General features: G+C 51.1%; 1 protein-coding gene across 2 annotated transcripts in view; it reads right to left on the bottom strand.

Moving 5' to 3' along the window:
• RAB3GAP2 (RAB3 GTPase activating non-catalytic protein subunit 2) overlaps positions 1–22,697 on the bottom strand; it is a 172,326-nt gene that overhangs the window by 5,752 nt on the left and 143,877 nt on the right. For both annotated transcript variants that reach the window (XM_075339111.1, XM_075339112.1), the window contains exons 26-33: positions 21,822–21,934; positions 20,603–20,669; positions 20,206–20,276; positions 13,032–13,067; positions 12,571–12,645; positions 12,186–12,404; positions 1,292–1,381; positions 747–965 (exon numbers count right to left, since the gene is read on the bottom strand). In XM_075339111.1, the coding sequence (XP_075195226.1) occupies positions 747–965; positions 1,292–1,381; positions 12,186–12,404; positions 12,571–12,645; positions 13,032–13,067; positions 20,206–20,276; positions 20,603–20,669; positions 21,822–21,934 (890 nt within the window). The remainder of the gene's footprint in view (positions 1–746; positions 966–1,291; positions 1,382–12,185; positions 12,405–12,570; positions 12,646–13,031; positions 13,068–20,205; positions 20,277–20,602; positions 20,670–21,821; positions 21,935–22,697) is intronic.

Raw genomic sequence — 22,697 nt, 5'->3', positions numbered from 1 at the left:
TCTATCAGCATGCCAGCGTTCACATGCGTTGCGTGCAGTATAGTCAGGATCCAGCAATTTGCAGTATTTGGACGCAGTTCAAAAACGCTACAAGTAGCGTTTTTGAAAAAAATTAAAAAACTGCAACTCGCTGGATCCTTACTATAACGCATGTGAACGCATGTTGACACGAGTCCATTGTAAATGCATTGAAATGAAAACACATTTGCACTGGTTTCTTTTTTTCGTTAAAAAAACGTCCAGGACGCATGTTAAAAAAAAAACGTAGTGTGAAAGCAGCCTAAAGGCCGCAGGAATTAGGCTGGATGCTGTGTGTAACGGCTTCACTTTCCCATCAAAGGAACCACTTGTTCCTTAAGGGCTTTTCAACACCTCTCCCAAATTTTAGGCTGCAGTTTTAATTTTTAGGCCTCCAGATATAGTTTGTAACCTGCTCTTAGTATGAAACGGGGAAGTGTTGCCCCCAGATGTATGGTCTGTGCAGCCAGTAAGCCGCTCCTTCACTAGTTCTCTTGTATCAGCACAGCAGATCAGAGTACTGAACTATCAGAATCAGCAGCACAGCCAGCCGTGTACAGTAGTTGCACAGTCTTTACAACAAGCAAGATAGTAAGACACTATTAATCAAGACTAGGAGAGCTGCCAAATTTTGCATTTCTAAAAGCAAAATCACAAAAAAAGAATTGCCAATAACATTCCATAATCCAAGCTTCTATGTGTAGCCAAATCCACCTGCTGCTTCTTACCTCTTCTGCAAGATGGTCGAACCCGTAGTTGTACAGCTCGCACACATAATGTCGCTGCAGCGTGTCTTCGTTTACTTGGAGTTGTGGTGCCAGCTCCACGGCGAGGCTCGGCCAGTCCAGCGACTTCTGCTCCACATCCGGTTTAGCTTCCTCAGTCTTCACTGTAATCTGTGACTGGAACTGTGCCTGGACGGCTGCACTGATCAGCTTCATTAAAAACTGAGGGGACAGGAGACAACAGTACGTACCGATTCATCACCAGTTACTCATCATAACTAGGGATGATCGAATACTTCAAATATTTGGCTTCGCGAATATCCGACAAACAGGTCGCCGCTATGCGAATATTCGATACGCAATGTAAGTCTATGGGAAGCCCGAATGGTTCCGTATAGTTGTTATTCAGGTTTCCCATAGACTTACATTGCACCTCGAATATTCGCAAATAGTCGAATAGCGGCGACCTATTCGTGAAGCCGAATATTTGAGGTATTCGATCATCCCGAATCATAACACAAACGTCGAGCCACATTGCGGGAGCGTACCTGTTGTCGGAGGCTGACTATGCTGGGATCCATGTCTCCACTGGGTAAGAGCTGAATAGACGTTAGATCTTTGAAGAAGGCGTTCTTCCCCTGTAATAAAAGATAAGAAAGTTATCGGTTTTGTGATATTAAAGGTTGAGATTAACATAGAATATCTCCAGATTACAATTCCTACCATACTTTACACCACTGAGTAGCTATCTAAATAAATACAACAGCCTCATCCCCCCAAAATGTATCAATCAGAACAGACAATTTCCATGCTATTGTACCAAGTGAAGAGTCCGTACTTTTGAGAGGAATTTATGTCTTCTGGATAAATGTCACCGATCTCTATGGGTATTTTGGATGGAAGGAGAAGGGCACAAATACTTATTAATGGTGACAGCATCAATAGCAATTGTGGACATACTCTATTATTGAACAGGGTTAGTGCAGTCAGCAGCTCCTCGGGGGCGGGTCCATCATAACTGGAGATCCTTCAGCTGTTATGTCAGAGCTGATGAATAAATCCTGAGCGATTATAGATATTGTCAGATTTGAACAAACTACAATATAGATATTGGGGACTCCGTTTATTGAGAAAGATAATATAACGTGTCTGTAAAATTCATAGGGCCTTAAAAGGGGCTTGGTCATCATGAATCTTCAAGAGCGCATTGCTCTTCTCCCCCACTCTCCTCCTTCCTAGGGCAGCGTGCTCCTATAGACTAATAGATCTGCCTGGCGGCATGGTTGACTTGTCGGCGCAAAACTGCCAGTTCTACAATGCTACAGAAAGAGAAATCTTTGCCTCTTTAGCATCTGAGGACACCGAAGCTGGCAGCATCCAGCGATCTGGACAGCCTCCGAGCAGTGGTTGCAAGCTTTACAGGCAAAGAGATTGTAAGCACTACGCTCATTGCCTAGGAAACTGGCCACCTCTGACTGCACAGGCGGTTGGCAACCTACGAAGACATTCCATAGACTTACATTGCAAAAGTATCTTCCAACTCACATACAGACCCCAGTATGATCCAGCAAGTTAGACTACCAGTTATGTAAGCCAGAAGAGGATCAGCGCTGCGCTGGAAACGAGTGAACACAGCTATCAGTGAGTATATTACTATACTTACACTACACAGGGGTAGGCAATAAATTGTTTGGTGGAAGATCTTCTTTAACCTTTTCCTATCCTGAGTCCCACCCCGGGGGGGGAGGGGGGAATTCCAAAAATTCGTTACGCTCCTTTGTCTCCTGGCAGAAGACATCAATAATTCATACGCATTTTACTGTCCTAAGTCCATTCTAGCGGGCCACTGAGTGGAAAGTCCCTTTTGTAAGTATAGCAGGCAGGACTTTGCGCATAGTGCTATTTATATATATTTATATAAGGGCAGAACAGGAAATTTTATTGGATAGGAAAAGGTTAATAATGACCCAGCGAAAGTTGAAAAGTGCCACAGTCTCAGTTCAGAAAAAGCTGTCATGTGTGTGATATGTGGAATAACACTTTCTGTTCATTACATGACTTGTATCCTGTATTTGTCAACAGTTTCCCCCTCTGCAGGCTCTATCTAAAATTTTCAGTCATCTCTGAGCTAGTGGGTGGAGACTGTTATGATGTCTCCTGTACACAGCACACACAGACATAAGGACTTCCTAGTCTCTATGTGGAAGATACGATACAGCAGTACTGAGCAGTGTAGATGTGAATCCATTCCTGTTTTACTGACTCTTTCTAGCTCGGATCCTCCTTCATCTTCCCTATTACACAGATTTCAAGAGAAAGCTGTAACCTGATCTGTCTGTATGTTGCCAATACTTCGTCTTGAATCAGACATCTTTTTTTGATCTTTGAGTGGATGATATGTCCAAGAGGCAGAGGAGACGTGGCCTTTATGTGAAGAAGCAGATTTCTCAGGTAAGAGATAAGTTTCGCTTGTACTTTGGATTTATGCAAAGCTTCTTGACATGTAAGTGACCATGTAACCCCCTAAAGAGTCAGTCATTATTTGATTCAGGACCATCAGGATCATATCACTTTAACCTTCAGTCTGCAGCTGCGTCTCCCTCCTCCCTGGCTCGTGTTTACTTTTCCTGATAACTTATACCTTAAAATTTCCTATATTCAGTAAATATACTTATTAATGCAAACAGTTGATTTTTGGTACTCATCGTAAACTCTGTTACTCATAGTCTTCAGGGGGGGGGGGGACACAGAACCATGGGATAGTCTGCTGCCACCTGGAGGCTGACACTATCATTGGATTTTAAATAAAATTGGCCCCTCCCCGGCAGACTATACCTTGCCTGCCGGATTAAGGCCTCCTCAGTCTTGTGAGAAAGCAGTAGTAGGAGAAAAGAATTAAGAAAAGAAAAAGAAACATCAGCAAAAACCAAGAGGGAGCAGTGTCCCCCAATGAAGACTGTGAGAAACAGATTTTATGGTGAGTACCAAAAATCTACTTTTCTCGTTAGTCTAATTGGGGGGGGGACACAGAACCATGAGACGTCCTAAAGCTGTCCCTGGGGTGAGAAAGAATTAAATATCACACTGTTACCACTCAGTCTTCCACCACAACTCAAGCAGAAGTCTGGGAAATTGCCATCAGTAGTATCTTTCTACCAAGGTTTGCATCTGCTGAGGCAAAAGTATGGACCCTGTAAAACTTAGAAAACGTTTGCACCGATGCCAAAGTAGCTGCCTTACAGAGCTGCAAAGCTGATGCCCTACCAAGGAGGCTCCAACCGCTTGTGTAGAGTGTGCTCTAATCGTAAATGGGGCTGCCCTGGCCTTCACACGCTATGAGCTTGGATAATCACAGTCTTGATCCAGTGGCCAATGGTTGCTTTAGAAGAGGCCTGACCCCTTCGAGGGCCCTCTGGTATAATAAGCAAGGAATCAGAACTCCTGAACGAGGCCATGGCAGATAGACAGGACCTTACAGCTCTATCAACGTCTAAACTGTACCGGGCCTTCTCAATAGGATGGCATGGTGCCGGACAAAAGCAGGGTAATACCTTCACTTGGTGGAAACTCGAGACCACCTTCAGGAGACAAGACGGAATTTCCCTCAACACTACCTTATCCTGATGAAGATCAAGGTAGGGAAAGCAATAAGACAGAGGTGCAAGCTCAGAGACCTCTTAAGGCTAGTTTCACACTTGCGTTGAACGGCATCCGTTGCATTGCGTTGTGTGACGGATGCAACGGATGTGTTGCATATAGTGACACAACGGATGCTGCAAAACAACGGAATCCGTTTTGTTTTGTTTTTTTTTTTTTACAGTTTTACCGGCGGCAGACTATTGTGAACGATCAACTGATCGCTCCCAGTAGCCGGCCGCCGGGTGATCAGCTGATCGCTCCCAGTAGCCGGCCGCCGGGTGATCAGCTGATCGCTCCCCGCAGCCGGCCGCCGGGTGATCAGCTGATCGCTCCCCGCAGCCGGCCGCCGGGTGATCAGCTGATCGCTCCCCGCAGCCGGCCGCCGGGTGATCAGCTGATCGCTCCCCGCAGCCGGCCGCCGGGTGATCAGCTGATCGCTCCCCGCAGCCGGCCGCCGGGTGATCAGCTGATCGCTCCCCGCAGCCGGCCGCCGGGTGATCAGCTGATCGCTCCCCGCAGCCGGCCGCCGGGTGATCAGCTGATCGCTCCCCGCAGCCGGCCGCCGGGTGATCAGCTGATCGCTCCCTGCAGCCGGCGGGCGGGCGCTCAGCTGAGCGCTGTCACTTGCCGGCGCCCGGGCATGCCGACGGGCGCTCAGCTGAGCGCTGTCACTTGCCGGCGCCCGGGCATGCCGGCGGGTGATCAGCTGAGCGCTGTCACTTGCCGGCGCCCGGGCATGCCGACGGGCGCTCAGCTGAGCGCTGTCACTTGCCGGCGCCCGGGCATGCCGGCGGGTGATCAGCTGAGCGCTGTCACTTGCCGGCGCCCGGGCATGCCGGTGGCCGGGCGCTCAGCTGAGTGCTGTCACTTGCCGACGGCCGAGCGCTCAGCTGAACGTTCGGCCACCGCAAGCCAAAATAAAGTTTGTGATTTTAAAAAAAAAAAAAAAAAAAAAAAAAAAAAAGAGCATGCGCAGTGAAATCCAGAGGATTCCGCTGCTGAAAACGTTACAAGCTGCACTCCTCCCGCTGTGCGGAAGCAACGGAGCGTCGCCCAGCGGAAGCAACGCAGGTCCTTTTGGTACAATCCGTCACCCATACAAGTCTATGGGAAACAGCGGAATCCGTTAACGGATTCCGCTGTTTTCCAAAAGGGCGGATTGTAACGGAAGGACAAAAACGCAAGTGTGAAAGTACCCTAATCCAAGTGACGGCTATTAGGAAACAAACCTTATGAGAAAGAAAACATGTAGAGAGATCTCTGATATGCTCCAAAGGCGAGGAGTGAAGATCTTCCAAAACAAGATTCAGATCCCTAGGATCCAGGGGAGCCTGATCGAGTGGTCCAATGTGCGCCACTCCCTGAAGAAGGGTCTTAACTTGAAGGTTAAACGCCAAATCTCCCTGAAACAAAATGTTAGGGTGAACTCTTAACCAGAGGTCACTTGTTGCCTACCACCTGGCCTAATTGGTGTGGATGAAGTGGATGTGTAAGGAAATCACGTCAGACACAGTCGGATGTGAAATCTCTTCTTGATCACAGTAAAAATGGCAGCCAAGAGCAGGGCTGCCACTAGGAATTTCAGGGCCCCATACTGGCAAAAGTTCGGGGCCCCCTTGAGGCTCCGCCCCAGCTCCGCCTCCACCCCACGAATCTTCCACAGTCTCACCGCCACTCTTGGAAAACTTCACTTCTGCACTACAGCCTCACCAATCGCACATTAACCCTTTACACTGAACACCGTATCACACACGCAGCCATCAGATTTTGTTTTGGCCATCAGATTTTTGTAAGCCTCCACCACGACAAGATAGACTCTTTTGGTAGGGCCCTCCTTTATTCTTTATTTTTTTCTTTTTAAATCTAACTTCTTTGGTATATATTTATTTTTGCTATATCTATTTTTTTTCTTTAAGGGAATGTGTCACATACAGTTTTTAAACTAATTGAAACCAAATTGTGATAATGCAGACTTGTGCATTTAGACCTAACAACCCCTTCAAAGGGAATCTGTCACCAGGTTTTTAACACCTAATCTGAGCGCAGCATAACGTAGGGGAAGAGATCCTGATTCCAGCGATTGTCACTTATTGGGCTGCTTAGTATAGTTTTGATAACATCACTGGTTAATCAGCAGGAGATTATCATTACAGGGCTACTTGTCATGCTGCAGGTAGTCCAGCATATTCATGAGCTCTGTATAACTGCTAGATCTGCAGCAGAGAAAACATGGATTTTATCACAATGAAAGCAAACAGCCCAGTAAGTGACACACCGCTGGAATCAGGATATCTGTTTCTACTTTATTCTGCTCTCAGATGGGGGAGCAAAAACCTGCTGACAGATTCCCTTTAAGGCTCTTTCAGCAGATAGATAGATAGATAGATAGATAGATAGATAGATAGATGGATAGATGGATGGATATGTGGCGCCCCTGAGGCTTCAGTCACCACATGGTACTGCATCTCACTTAAGGCGCAGTACTCATCTTGGATCCAGAGGAGGTCGGTACCAGTTCCACAACACAAACTCATATACACAACCAGGTTGCCCTCCCCACTGGGGACCAGGCTAGGGTCGGGTCTTAAGCTAGTCACCAAACATGGGGGGCGGCCACCCACTAGTGACAGGGAACCGGTGGAGGAGCAGCCACCAGGGGGAGTTAGGAGCTTACACAACAGTTAGAGTGTTCTCCAGCAGGAGAGAACAGGAGTGGGACCGGTGCGGTTCAGGGTGCAGAGCATTAGGGTGGAACAGACTTCACCTTGTATCACCAGAATCTGCAGCACAGGGGGATTGCAAGTCCCTCTGACCACCACGAGATCCCGGAGCACAGTGTCACATAGGGTCCGGAGTTGTGATTACAGTCAAGCCCCACAGCGGCCCCGCGTCACCTACACACGGGACAGGAGCTAACACTACACGAACCGGGATCCCCAAGCAGCATCAGGCCACGGGGATCCATCTGTAAAGGCACAAGAAGGAAGGACCCATCGACCACTGGACCAGTTCTAACCTCCAACGGATCCGGGATCAGCTGGGCCCATCACGGCTGGAACCACAGCAGCTGATTCAGCCTTTTGATTGCCGTCGCCTTGCGCTTCAGCACCAACGGCCACTACTCTCCTCATCATCCTCCCCGGGGCCCCGCTCCACCTGTGGGGAGCAGAACCATCCTTGCTGCAACACCATCCACCCCGGAGGACAGAGACAGCAGCGGCGGCTAATCCCTGGCCACGTACCACAGGTGGCGTCACAAGACTATCATCCTCATCATTCCCCCACCATCATCCAAATCCCCTTTTATTGTACACCTCGGGGCCACGAAGCCGGGCAGGACCAGCTGTGATATCCCCCTGACCCGACATCACCGGCCCGGCGACGAGTAACATTTAACCCCTGCCCCGTGGGTGCTACAGATAGATGAGAGATGGAGGGACAGAGGGACGGATGGACAGACAGAGGGACGGATGGACAGACAGAGGGACGGATGGACAGACAGAGGGACGGATGGACAGACAGCGGGACGGATGGACAGACAGCGGGACGGATGGACAGACAGCGGGACGGATGGACAGACAGAGGGACGGATAGACGGTGGGCGGGTCTCACAGCAGGTGGGGGGGGTCTCACAGCAGGTGGGGGGTGTCTCACAGCAGGTGGGGGGTGTCTCACAGCAGGTGGGGGGTGTCTCACAGCAGGTGGGGGGTGTCTCACAGCAGGTGGGGGGTGTCTCACAGCAGGTGGGGGGTGTCTCACAGCAGGTGGGGGGTGTCTCACAGCAGGTGGGGGGGTCTCACAGCAGGTGGGGGGGGTCTCACAGCAGGTGGGGGGGGTCTCACAGCAGGTGGGGGGGGTCTCACAGCAGGTGGGGGGGGTCTCACAGCAGGTGGGGGGGGTCTCACAGCAGGTGGGGGGGGTCTCACAGCAGGTGGGGGGGGGTCTCACAGCAGGTGGGGGGGGGGTCTCACAGCAGGTGGGGGGGGTCTCACAGCAGGTGGGGGGGTCTCACAGCAGGTGGGGGGTCTCACAGCAGGTGGGGGGGTCTCACAGCAGGTGGGGGGGTCTCACAGCAGGTGGGGGGGTCTCACAGCAGGTGGGGGGGTCTCACAGCGGGTGGGGTCACAGCAGGTGGGGGTGGGGTCACAGTAGGTGGGGTCACAGAAGGTGGGGGAGGGGTCACAGAAGGTGGGGAGATCACAGCAGATGGAGGAAGGTGAGATGAGGGAGGGGGGCAGCGGCTGATGGGGGAGGCGGTGGCAGATGGAGGGGATGCAGCAGATGGGTTCAGTGCTGCTAGATCAGGGGCAGTGCCTGCTGCTGGATCAGGGGCAGTGCCTGCTGCTGGATCAGGGGCAGTGCCTGCTGCTGGATCAGGGGCAGTGCCTGCTGCTGGATCAGGGGCAGTGCCTGCTGCTGGATCAGGGGCAGTGCCTGCTGCTGGATCAGGGGCAGTGACTGCTGCTGGATCAGGGGCAGTGACTGCTGCTGGATCAGGGGCAGTGACTGCTGCTGGATCAGGGGCAGTGACTGCTGCTGGATCAGGGGCAGTGACTGCTGCTGGATCAGGGGCAGTGACTGCTGCTGGATCAGGGGCAGTGACTGCTGCTGGATCAGGGGCAGTGCCTGCTGCTGGATCAGGGGCAGTGCCTGCTGCTGGATCAGGGGCAGTGACTGCTGCTGGATCAGGGGCAGTGCCTGCTGCTGGATCAGGGGCAGTGACTGCTGCTGGATCAGGGGCAGTGACTGCTGCTGGATCAGGGGCAGTGACTGCTGCTGGATCAGGGGCAGTGACTGCTGCTGGATCAGGGGCAGTGACTGCTGCTGGATCAGGGGCAGTGACTGCTGCTGGATCAGGGGCATTGACTGCTGCTGGATCAGGGGCATTGACTGCTGCTGGATCAGGGGCAGTGCCTGCTGCTGGATCAGGGGCAGTGCCTGCTGCTGGATCAGGGGCAGTGCCTGCTGCTGGATCAGGGGCAGTGCCTGCTGCTGGATCAGGGGCAGTGACTGCTGCAGCCGGCAGCTGAACGGTGGGGGCTGGGGCAATGGCTGCGGCTGAAAGGAGACAGTGTCTTTAAACTTACCGATCGCTCCCCTCACCTTCCACGGACGATGGAGTGAAGCTGAGGGGAGTGGTCACCGGCCCCAGATCCACAGTGATTGGAAAGAACGGTCACAAGGCCGATCTTTCCAATCAGAGCTGGGGGCGGGTGAAACTGAGGTCACCCAGCTCCAGCCAATGATCGGTGCTACAGCTGCACTGATCAGGGCTGGATTTTAATGTTTCAGCCATTTTCAATGGTTGGAACATTACAGTGGCTGTGATTGGCTGACGAACGCCGCTCAGCCAATCACAGCCTCCTTAGGTCCGGGGAGGAGACACCACCCCTCCTGAGGTCAGGCAGAGGGCCCCTCCTCCCCGAATCTAAGATATTTGCAGCGATCGCAGCCACTGGGGCCACGATCTCGCCATGATGTACTGGGTACATCATGGGTCCTTAAGTATCAGGGAGCTATGACGTACCCAGTACGTTTTCAGGCTCTTGGGGCCCCTGTGCGACTGCAGGTGCTGTCAGTGCAACATCCCCACCTCCTGCCCATGGGGCCCGATGAGCAGAGAAATGAAAGGGGAGGGGCCCAGGCTGTCAGCGTGTCCAGGCCCCGCCTCTTGCTCACTGCACGACCAGCCTGCCCTGCGAAGTGTACTGTCAACGCCCCCTGCGCTGGGGCCCGGGGAGCAGAGGAATGAAAGGGGAGGGGCCTGTCAGCGTGTCCGGGCCCCCCTCCTGCCTGCTGCTCACCGGGACCGCTACAGGAGTTCCACTAGTAATGCTCTGATGGCGGCCCTGGCCAAGAGAACAGGAAAGACCATGCGGCCTCTGATATAGGCTAGGGGCCTACACAAGTTCGGATATGCCCATTTAGTGGGACAGTTCATGGGCTAGCCAATGGGGAGATCCGTGTTGATGCTGATGGGCGGGTCTGACGTCAGTGGATGAATCCATGGTGTCATCTGATCTGTGGGTTGGTCCTCTAGCTTGGCCAGTGGGTCTTTTCCTTATATGGTGGTCTTCTTACATCTGGACATTCCTTGCATTCCAGCCAAGGTGTGGAGAACAGGAGAAGGTGGTCATCTTCAAATCTGTGTTATGTGTATGATCTGAAACCTGAATTATGTAAGGCAAATCGACATATTTCCCACAATCCCTTGTCAAGAGGTCAAGTATTTAATGGAAAGGTTCTCCTCACCAAAAATAGCCAGGGCGGACACCTGACCCTTGAGGGAACTAAGAGCCAGCTCTGCCTCGAATTCAGCCTGTAAGAAGGAGAGCAGCGCTGGCACAGAAAGGGACATCGGCAAAGTATTTGTAGACTCACACCAAAGAAAATAAGCCCTCCATGTGCGATGATAGACCATCAATGAGGATGGCTTCCAGGCCCTAGTCTTAATCTGAATGGCAGATTGAGAGAGAACTGCGGCCTTCAAATTAACGGCGTCAAACAGCCACGACATTACACTGAGCGGTTATAAATTCGGATTGGAAGAACGGCCACTGGGACAAAAGGTTCGGACAGTACTGAAGAGCACATTCCATGTCCACCAACAGATGGATTCCGAATTCCAGTCTGGAGCAGTGAGAATGATTGCAAAAAGATCAGGGCAGAGGGGGTTACAAAGATCTGGGTAAAAGAGGTAGAGGTAGAAAAAGGTAAGGCAGGGGGAACTGGGACCAAGAGATTAGACGTCGATTGCGATCGCTTGAGGGTCCATGCATCTTGTCAAATTTCGAAACCTTATTGTTCAGTCTGGATCCGAAGAGATCGACATCCGGCGTACGCCACCATCGACAAATCTGCGTGAACACTTCCGGGTGGAAAGCCAACTCTCCCACGGTAGCTGCTAGCGACTGAAAAAGTCTGTCTCCCAATTGTCCACCCCTGGAATATAAACTGTTCAGATTATCGGAACCTTGTCCTCTGCCCAGTCCAAAATCTCAGGGACCTCAATCATGGCAGATGAGCTTCGTGTGCCTATTTGGTGATTGATATAGGCCACCACAGTAACATTATCTGATTGAATCCTACTAGTCTGAAGGTTGCCTAAGTGCTGCCAATATAAAAGAGCCAGACGGATCGCTCTGATCTCCAGCACATTGATTGGGAGACGTTTCTCCTGGCTGGTCCAAACCTCCATGGACCATCAAGTGACGGAAGATCATTCCCCAGTTGAAAAGACTGGCACCTGTGGTGAGCATCTGCCACCGAATTTGGCGAAAGAGCAACCCAGAGTTAACGGGTGGGGGGAGGAAAGGTGTTAGCCACCAACTGACATACTGGCAACAGCGAAGGGGGTGATAAATAGTGACCTCCCAAGAGGCTAAAAGTGTGTTCTGTAGAGGTCTTGACTGAGCTATGCCTCAAATGTTGCTACCATCTTCCCTTGGACCTTCATGCAAAGAGAATGCCTGCCCGTACGTCTCAAGGTTCTGACATTGTACACTGGTACAGCCTGTACTCTCCGTCGCTACGTGGGTGAAACAGACATCTGAAAAACACAAGGCAAAAAAGATGTGCCTAATCTAAGACAGGTTTGAAACAGTAGAAAAAAACTGAGGAGGCCTGACTCCGGCAGGCAAAGTAGTATCTGCAATAATAGTGCCAGCCTCCAGGTGGCAGCAGACTATCCCCATGGTTCTGTGTCCCCCAATGAGACAAAATTGCTTATAGACATCACTATCAGGATGCAAAGTGACGTTTCCCACCCCATGACACACCCGGCCTTAGAGATGCACATCTCACCTTACTGTCAAAGAGAGCGAGAGGTTTAGCGGACTTCAGGGAGAAGTTCATGATGGCGTACATGAGGACACACAGGACAAACTGGTGTTCTACTAAAGGATAGTGAATGTGCTTCTGCTCCAGAGCCAGCTCCACGATAGAGTTGGGACCCTCCACCGACATCCACGCGTCTTCTACCTCCAGCAACGGGGGAGACATCTCCTCACTGCTGACGTCGGCCTGAAGACAAGACAGTTACATGAGCGGAACCAATCTACCACCCGTCATTAGTCAACGGCTCCCATCCACTCAATCCATCCACCTCTCTCTTGATTCTTAATATTATATCCAGGAGAACTAGTAGATGTCCCGATTTTTTCTTAATGTACAAGACTGTGATAGTTACCTCCATCATTGTCTGTAAGAGGTCGTAACAACTTCCCAGGAAGGTGGTCATAGAGGTATCACTCATGCCCACATCCTAAAGAGTGCGAGGAGATGACAATCAAGCACACATATGGGAGCTATATAATCGCATCCATCCTAATAATGGGGTAAATGCAGTTTGAAAAGACTCTGGGGGTCCTGGGGTCACACGTTTAATCTTTAAAGGGATTGGTAGAGATTAGGTCTAAAAATATCTTTGCCAGTTCGTAGACTTTAAATGGGGGCAACGCATATAAGCGACCATTTCTTCATTCAAATGGGGGACTAGAGACCCCCTACTATTGTGATCGGTGGGGACCCTAATTATAGGACCCCCACTAACCTCCCACTTATTACCCATTCAATGTGTAGGTGATCATAGCCTATTACAGGAATAACCCTTTAAGCTTCATCTACCAGCACAGTGTCATCTGTACGTACCCGTCTACACAACCGGTCTTTTGGTGATTTCCCAACCTAAACAGAAAAACACAATAATAATCTTTATTTCTATAGCTCCAACATATTCCGCAGCGCTTTACAATACAAACATAAGTAATCGCTATAGAAGATACAATAATTAAAGCAAAAATAAAAACAACCCTGCTCGTAAGAGCTTACACTCTACAATGGGGTGAGGAGGGGGTGACAAGGTACAGGTGCTTATTTACGACGGCAGTCCAGACAGCTCTAAAAAAATGGGAGGATAAAGGCTACTTGAACCAGTCATCAGCCGATTTTCATAAGGCTTTGGGTACAGTGGAGTCTAAGGGAGAATTAATGCTCTGGGAAGTAGTGGAAAGGATATATATGAAATGACAGAGTGTGATAGGCCATACAAAAAAAAGATATGAAGCGATGCATGTTGTCGATGGTTCTAATTTCTTTGGGTAGAGTATTCCAGAGGATTGGTGAAGCTCGGGAGAAGTCTTGGAGCCAGGAGTGGTAGGTTCAGATTATTGTGGAGGTCAGTCGAAAGTCGTTTGCGGAGCGTAGAGAACGGGTAGGGTGATAGAAAGAGATGATAGTGGAGATGTTGGTGGGTGCCATGTTCTGAAGAGATTTGTGGGTAAGAACAAGCAATTTAAATTGGATCCTATAATGTATGGGCAGCCAGTGCAACGACTGGCACAGAGCGGAAGCGCCCGAGTAACGGTCAGCCAGATAGGTGACCCTGGCGGCTCCATTAAGGATGGACCGGAGAGAAGAGATGAAAGTCCAGTGAGGGGGAGACCAATTAATAGAGAATTACAGTAATCAAAGTGGGAATGGATCAGGGCCACAGTGACGTTTTTTGTTGTAAAAGAAGGGAATTTTGTTTACTTACCGTAAATTCCTTTTCTTCTAGCTCCAATTGGGAGACCCAGACAATTGGGTGTATAGCTATTGCCTCTGGAGGCCACACAAAGTATTACACTTAAAAGTGTAAGGCCCCTCCCCTTCTGGCTATACACCCCCAGTGGGATCACTGGCTCACCAGTTTTAGTGCCAAAGCAAGAAGGAGGAAAGCCAATAACTGGTTTAAAGACCAATTCAATCCGAGGAAACATCGGAGAACTGAACCATACCACATGAACAACATGTGTACCCGAAAAAACAGAAAAACCCAGAGAAAACAGGGCGGGTGCTGGGTCTCCCAATTGGAGCTAGAAGAAAAGGAATTTACGGTAAGTAAACAAAATTCCCTTCTTCTTTTTCGCTCCTAATTGGGAGACCCAGACAATTGGGACGTCCAAAAGCAGTCCCTGGGTGGGTAAAAGAATACCTCGTGATAGGGCCGTCAAACAGCCCTTTCCTACAGGTGGGCAATTGCCGCCTGAAGGACTTATCTACCTAGGCTGGCGTCTGCCGAAGCGTAGGTATGCACCTGAAAATGCTTGGTAAAAGTATGCAGACCCAATCAGGTAGGTGCCTGACACACCTGCTGAGCCGTAGCCTGGTGCCGTAATGTCCAGGATGCACCCACGGCTCTGGTAGAATGGGCCTTCGGCCTTGAGAGAACCAGAAGCCCAGTAGAACTGTAGGTTTCAAGAATTGGTTCCTCGATCCCCCGAGCAAGGGTGGATTTGGAAGCTTGCGACTGTTTACGCCGACCAGCGACAAGGACAAAGAGTGCATCCGGGTGGCGCAGGAGCGCCATGCGGGAAGTAGAACCTGAGTGCTCTCACCAGAACCAACAGATGCAAATCTTTCTGAAATTGATGGACTGGACGAGGACACAAAGAAGGTGAGGTGATATCCTGATTGATATGAAAGTGGGATACCACCTTAGGGAGAAATTCCGGAACCGGACGCAGAACTACCCTGTCCTGGTGAAGGACCAGGAAGGGAGTTTGTATGAGAGCGTTGCTAGCTCGGAAACTCTCCTAAGAGACGAGACCGTTACTAGAAGGCCACTTCCCGTGAAAAGCGGGAAGGGAGACATCCTTCAAAGGCTCGAAAGGCGGCATCTGGAGAGCAATTAGAACCTTGTTCAGATCTCAGGGCTCTAACGGCCGCTTGTACGGAGTGCTGAGAAGACAAACTCCCCGTAGGAACGTGCGTACCTGAGGAAGTCGTCGTTTCTGAAAAAATACAGATAGCGCTGAGACTTGTCCCTAAAGGGAACTGAGCGACAACCCATTTTCCTACCTAGATTGCAGGAAGGAAGGAAACATAGACGATGCAACCGGCCAGGGAGAAACACCCTGCGCCGAGCACCGAGATAAGAATATCTTCCACGTCCTGTGGTCAATCTTGGCGGACGTTGGTATGCTAGCCTGTCTCATGGTGGCAACCACGTCCTGAGGTAATCCTGACGACACTAGGTTCCAGGACTCAATGCCACACCATCCGGTTGAGGGCCGTAGAATTCAAATGGAAGAATGGCCCTTGAGACAGCCAGTCTGATTGGTCTGGTAGTGCCCCCGGTTAGCCTACCGTGAGGCACCACAGAACCGAGTACCACAACATCCTCGGCCAATCTGTAGCGACGAGGATGGCGCGGCCGCAGTCGGTCTTGATCTAGCGCAGTACTCTGGGCAACAATGCCAGAGGTGGCACCTAAGGTAGCTGGAACTGCGACCAATGCTGAACTAAGGCGTTTGCCGCCAGAGCTCGATGATTGTGAAACCGTGCCATGAAGCTGTCACATTGTTGTTGTGCCGTGACGCCATTAGATCGACGTCCGGCCTCTGTCAGCGGCGCCAGATCTCCTGAAACCCGTCCGGGTGAGGAGACCATACTCTTTCGGCCACACCTCAGCGACTTAGGAAGTCAGCTTCCTAGTTTCCACACTTGGGATGTGAATTGTGGATATGGTGGATGCCGTGTCTTCCACCCACATCAGAACCTGCCGGACTTCCTGGAAGGCTTGCCGGTTGCGCGTTCTTCCTTGGTGGTTGATGTATGCCACCGCTGTGGAGCTGTCCGACTGAAGTCGGATATGCTTGCTTTCCAACCGCTGTTGGAAGGTTTGTAGGGCAAGATACACTGCTCTGTGTTCAAGAACATTGATCTGAAGGGTGGACTCTTGCTGAGTCCACGTACCCTGAGCGCTGTAGTGGAGAAAAACTGCTCCCCACCCTGATAGACTCGCGTCTGTCGTAACTATCGCCCAGGATGGGGATAGGAAGGACCTTCTTTTTGACCAAGAGGTGGGAAGAAGCCACCACCGTAGAGATTCCTTGGCCGCCTGAGAAAGAACGACGACTCTGTTGAGGGACGTCGACTCCTCGTCCCATTGGCGGAGAATGTCCCATTGTAGTGGACGCAGTAAAACTGCGCGAAAGGAACTGCCTCCATTGCTACCATCTTACGTAGGAAGTGCATGAGGCGTCTCAATGTGTGCGACTGGTTCTTAAAGAAGAGCTTGCAGCCCGTAGTGAATGCTGTTTGTCTAGCGGAAGCTTCACTATCGCTGAGAGAGTAAGAAACTCTATGCCTAGATATGTTATCGATAGGGTCGGGGTCGGATCTGACTTTAAAAAGTTGATGATCCACCCAAAACTTTAGAGAGTCTCCAGCGCAACGTTCGGGCAGTGTTGGCATGTTTCCTAAGAGAGTGCCTTGACAAGTAGATCGTCTAAATACGGGATCACAGAGTGACCCTGAGAGTGCAGGACTGTGACTACTGCTGCCCTGACCTTGGCGAAGACCAGTGGGACTGTCGCTAGCCGGAAGGTAGAGCTACGAACAGAAGGTGTTCGTCTCCTATAACGAAGCGTAGAAACGCTAGTGCTCTGGATCAATCGGCACGTGTGGATAAGCATCCTTGATGTCTAATGATGCTAGGAAATATCCTTGGGACCTTGAGGCGATGACATGGCGGAGGGATTCCATCCGGAACCGCCTGGTGTCCACGAGCTTGCTGAGCATTTTTAGATCCAGAACGGGACGGAACGGCCCGTTGTTATAGGTACCGCAAAGAATTTGGGGTAAAAACCGTGACCTTGTTCCTGAAGAGGAACGGGGGTCATCACTCTTTCTGCCTATAGAGTGCACCCTGTTTGCAGAAGAGCAGCGGCTCGGCCGGGAGGTGGAGAAATTCTGAAGAATCGAGTTGGAGGACGAGAAGTGAGCTCTATCCTGTACCCGTGAGACAGAATGTCTCACACTCAATGGTCATTGACCTATGGCAGCTAAATATCGCCAAGGCGGGAGAGCCTGCTACCGACCGAGGCCGCAAGTCATGAGGAAGCCGCCTTGGAAGCGGGTTTTCAGACTGTCGCTTTTTTGGGCGTGACTGAGCCCGCTAAGAATCTGAGCTCCTCTGATCCTTTTGAGTCCACATTGGACGAGGAAAAATGGGACCTGCCCGAGCCTCGAAAAGGCCGAAAACCCCGACTGCCTCTTGCTCTGTTGGGGTTTGTTGTGTCCGGGCTGAGGAAAGGATGAATCCTTACCCCTGGACTGTTTAATGGTTACATTCACCAAACAGTCGGTCAGCAGAAAAAGGCAACTGGTTAGGCAACCTTTTTTGGAAGCAGAATCTGCCTTCCATTCACTTAACGAGCAGACCAGGCTCTGCTTAAAAACACGGAGTAGCGGAGGCTACCGCCGCACGGTTCGCAGAGTCCAGGACAACCTGAATCGCGTAAGAAACAAATGCAGACATTTGAGAGGTTAAGGATGCCACCTGCGGCACAGATGTACGTGTAACCGTGTCAATCTGTGTAAGACAAGCTGAAATAGCTTGGAGTGCCCCAAGGGAGAGAATGCCGGAGCCAACAGCAGTTCCATCTCCCACTGCAACTATGGATCTAGCTACAAGCCTGGAGAGCTGACTCCTCCACTGGAGGAGCTGTGAGAAATAACCCACATTCTATAGATGGACGCTATAAGATTATTTACTATGGCGTCACGATCAGGTGTATCCAGATTGAGAGCGGTCTCAGGATCAGAATCCTGAGCCGCTACTTCCGCCTCATTACACAGCGAGTCCTTCCCGCTTAGGCTGTCTGGGACTGACGTCCGTGCAGAGCCGTGACTCTGGGATGCGTGTGACATTCCCGGAGCTGTTAGTTGTTCACACTGAGGGGGGCCATGGATCAATGATTCAACAGTGCCCATATTGTGAGAGACATGTCCGGACTGCTAGGCTTCTAGTATCATAGCCATAGTCTCAGAAAAACTGTCAGTAAATACTGCAGACACCGTCCTCATCCCCTGGCCATTAGTGCATACAATGGGAGTCTATGTAACCTGCCGGCCGTATAGCCGTACATGCTGTACCAGCTGTATAGAAAAACATGTGGTTCTGCACCTTTGTTTTACACAGAGAATATGCTGATAACTCCTCCGCATAATCCAGGAGGGTATATACAACGTGCGACCAAACAGTGCAATGTATATAGTACAAGCATATCTATAAGTGCACTTCTGCACTAGTGGGGTTAGCACCACAGGTGCTGCTTAACGCCTGTTGCAGCGATTGTGTGACTATCAGAATGCCAGGGTCTTCCACACTTGTCTCTGTATCGTACAGAAACTGACACTAATGGCTGCCGGCGTCCTTGTAGAGAAGGAAGCCGTGGGCGTGCCTGAGAAAGTGCGGGAATCCGGATTCACAGTGCACACAGTGAGAGGGGTGGAGTATGCAAAACATACTCCAGCTCTCAGCGCTGCTGTGCTATGCAGCGTCACGCCCCTACCCTGACTGTCAGGGCTGTGGGCGGTAACGAAGGGAGACTAGGCCCAGAAGCCGGGGACTCGAGTTAACAGCGCGGCCGCCGTAAAAGCGCGGGCCGCGCTGAAGTCCCCGGCGCACCACAAGTGCCAGCCGCGCCGCAGTCCCAGCGGCCGGCGCGACCGATTCCTAGAAGTGGCCAGCGTCCCGCCCCTCTCCTGACTGGCAGGTCTGGGGGCGGGAACGAACGGAAGCAGGCCGCAAAAGCCGGGGACTCTAGTTATCAGCGCGGCCGCCGTAAAAGCGCGGGCCGCGCTGAAGTCCCCGGCGCACCACAAGTGCCAGCCGCGCCGCAGTCCCAGCGGCCGGCGCGACCGATTCCTAGAAGTGGCCAGCGTCCCGCCCCTCTCCTGACTGGCAGGTCTGGGGGCGGGAACGAACGGAAGCAGGCCGCAAAAGCCGGGGACTCTAGTTATCAGCGCGGCCGCCGTAAAAGCGCAGGCCGCGCTGAAGTCCCCGGCGCACTACAAGTGCCAGCCGCGCCGCAGTCCCAGCGGCCGGCGCGACCAATTCCCATAAGTGAGCCTGCTTCAGCGAAGCTGAATGAGGCCATGGCACAGGCGCCGCAGCGCTGATGTCCCCCGGCGCACTACAACACCCAGCATGCTGCGGTGTGAGCGCCAAATGCACGGGGACACAGAGTACCTTGAGGAAGCAGGGCCATGTCCCTGATGTACTCCGCTCCATCCAGCATCTTCTCCAGGGGCTGTAGATGGAGCACGGTCTCAGTGCCTGGAGACCGGTAAATCCCACTTCACCCAGAGCCCTGTAAAAAGGGATGGGGAAGGAATCAGCATGTGGGCTCCTGCCGCCGTACCCGCAATGGGTACCTCAACCTTACAAACACCTCCGACATACAGTGGGGTGAGAAGGGAGCATGCTGGGAGCCCTTAGTATGGGCCCTCTTTTCTTCCATCCGACATAGTCAGCAGCTGCTGCTGACTAAAAAGTGGAGCTATGCGTGGATGTGTTGCCTCCTTCGCACAAAGCACAAAACTGGTGAGCCAGTGATCCCACTGGGGGTGTATAGCCAGAAGGGGAGGGGCCTTACACTTTTAAGTGTAATACTTTGTGTGGCCTCCAGAGGCAATAGCTATACACCCAATTGTCTGGGTCTCCCAATTAGGAGCGAAAAAGAAATTAACATAATAAAAATTAGACGCACAAGTGTGATACTAACAGAATCGAGATGGGGCTGCTCCACTGTCTAGAGACCGAGAAGTAATCAGGGTCAGCTATAGATCATGTCTAGTAATACAACTACGTGTGACCCGGGGACAATAAATTACAGTAGCATTAGCTGTGCTTCTTGTTCCCATCAGGAGCCACACATCAGGATCAGATATGGGATTATGAATAGACTTACAAGCAACGAGTCCATTTATATGGACCGGTACAATGGGGGGATACTCACCTACAATAGATGTGCCCACCTGTTTTTTTGCTCACCTTATCCATGAGATATGCAGCGGCTGAGAAGCGCTTAATAATAAAGGTGTTCCACATCATCAGGGAGAGGCCTAAAATATAAGAATGTGACAATAGTATATACCCACCAGAGGGGCAAAATATAACACGGTTCAGACCTGCGGATAAATGTATGATTGGGTGAGAAATACCCACGATTCCTGATAACAAGGGGCTCGATGTCCATAGTGTGAACAGTATGGCCACCGTTCCATGCACAATAGCAGAGGTGGTCATGCCTGCGACCACTGCTCCAGTCATATGGGGGGCACAGGATGGGTGGGCGTCCTATCCAATCAGACATCTATCACCTATCGTGATCAATCTAACACTTTCACACTCCTTTAGAGACTGATGGATGACTTTCTAGTCCACTTACCGAACTGTACGTGAGCATTACTAATGTTCTTTAGATGATCCACGGATCGGACCAAAAAATGCGCTTCCTGTAAGGACGGAGCAGAAGTCTGGTGAGCGCACGCTCATCTCACATACACACAATATACACTCGGCATCTTCCAGCAAAAGAACATATTACAGGAGTTGTCCGGGCACACAGTATTAAAGACCCGCCTTCAGGATAAGTCATCAATAGCGGATCGGTGGGGTCTCACATCTGTCGCCCTCCATCAGATGGGGTTTTTTGCTCTGGCCGGATGTAAACAATTTAAATGGAGCTGCACTCATTATTACATAGGATGAAAAAAAAATCAGAGGTCCATCAAGTTCTCAAAAATTAAAGTTCAAAGTGATCACCGTATTTTTCGGATTATTAGATGAACTTTTCCTTCCAAAAATTTGGGAGGAAAATGAGGGGTGCGTCTTATAATCCGAATGCAGCTTACCAGGGGGTGGTGGAGAAGGGGGCCACAGGAGGCAGGGGAGACACTGCAGGCTTATTGTGGATGGCAGGCTGGGAGGCAGGGGCCTTTCTGAAAATGTCAGCGGTGCGGGCTTCAAATAATGGCGCCTGGAGTCGGTGGGTATGCAGATGGAGCTCTTGGCTCAAGATCTCATCTGAGCATGCACCGTCTCCTGCCCATTGATTCCCTGCAGCAGACTTAATGGCGCCTGGAGCTGGCACGTGTGCAGATGAGATCTCGGCTTGTTATTGAGCCAAGAGCTCCATCTGTGCACGCACCGACTCCGGGCGCCATGTCTTTGAAGCCCGCACCGTCAACAGTTTCTGGATGCTCCTCCTGCCTCACAGTGCCCACAGCGAGCATCTGGGATACATGCTCCATCACCGTACTCCATTACCGCCCCTGCCTCATGTGAACCCACTGCATCACCGCTGCCGCCCTCCCCTCCGCTAAGACAGCACCGGAGAATAAAACGGACCCCATATTTTTCCCCTAGCTTTTTTTCCCTCTAAATTTGGGATACATCTTATAAAAACGAAAAGAACAGTACACTCAGCAGGCGCAAAAAAACCCCCAAAAAAAACGGAAAAAACACAGCTGATCGTTGGTGGTACCAGGTGTCAGACCCCACTGATCTGTTATTGATGACTTATCCTGCAGATGAGTGATGAATACCGTATATGCCCGGATAACCCCTTTAACTCTGGACTTCGCGCAGATGAGACGAGCGTTCACCTCAGGGTCTTTGTTCCACTGAACCATATACTCCCAGCAGCAGTGAGCGAGCAACACGTCCAGATCCAGACTACACGGGAAATGCTGGTACACCGAATACAGCAGATCTACAACTGAGGAGAATCAGACTGATCAATAGACATCACCGGAGAAGCTGCAGCAGCCATTTGCATCATTTAGACACCCAACCTTCAAAGTAATGTATTGCCCCTGCTCACTCCTCCCCTCCATATATTTGTGGCTTTGTTGCAATAAAACACTTTAAAGTCTCCCTATTATTGTTTTTTTTTGTTTACTTATCTCTAGCCCCTTCCTAATGTGCAGCACATCCTCAGACCCCCAATCGGCCACTCAAAAAAGAACCCCTCCCCCACGGTTAACTGCTGAGCAGGCAGAAGTGCTGGGCCCCTGCATGACACATGGGCACCATGGAAAGTCCATAAGCCTGTACATAGAAGAGTACTGACCCTCCATGGAGCCCGTACACCGCTGGGTGCACAGTCATGCAGGATCCCAGCACTTCTCTCTTTTTGCCGGCTGAGCAGTGCACCGCACAGCATCTTATTAAGTGATCGTGAGTGAGGGACCCAGAATCGGCTGCAGGTCAGGAAGAAACGTGGAGGTAAAAAAAAAAACTTATCTACACATATCTGTGCCTAAAGCTGGGTTTACACACTGAAACTTTCTAGCGATCCCACCAGCGATCCCAACCTGGCCAGGGTCGCTACAAAGTCTCTGGTGAGCTGTCAAACAGGCAAACCAGGCCAACGACGCAACAGCGATCCGGACCTGCAGAGCGACCTAGCTGGTTGTTGGGGACGTTGTAAAGCTGCTATTTGAAAGGGAAGTCGCTGTAAAGTCCCCTTTACACACTGA

This window comes from Anomaloglossus baeobatrachus, chromosome 3, assembly GCF_048569485.1.
Source record: "Anomaloglossus baeobatrachus isolate aAnoBae1 chromosome 3, aAnoBae1.hap1, whole genome shotgun sequence".
NCBI lineage: Eukaryota > Metazoa > Chordata > Amphibia > Anura > Aromobatidae > Anomaloglossus > Anomaloglossus baeobatrachus.
Note: the sequence above shows the minus strand (reverse complement) of the source record. Positions and strands in the feature narration are given on the sequence as shown.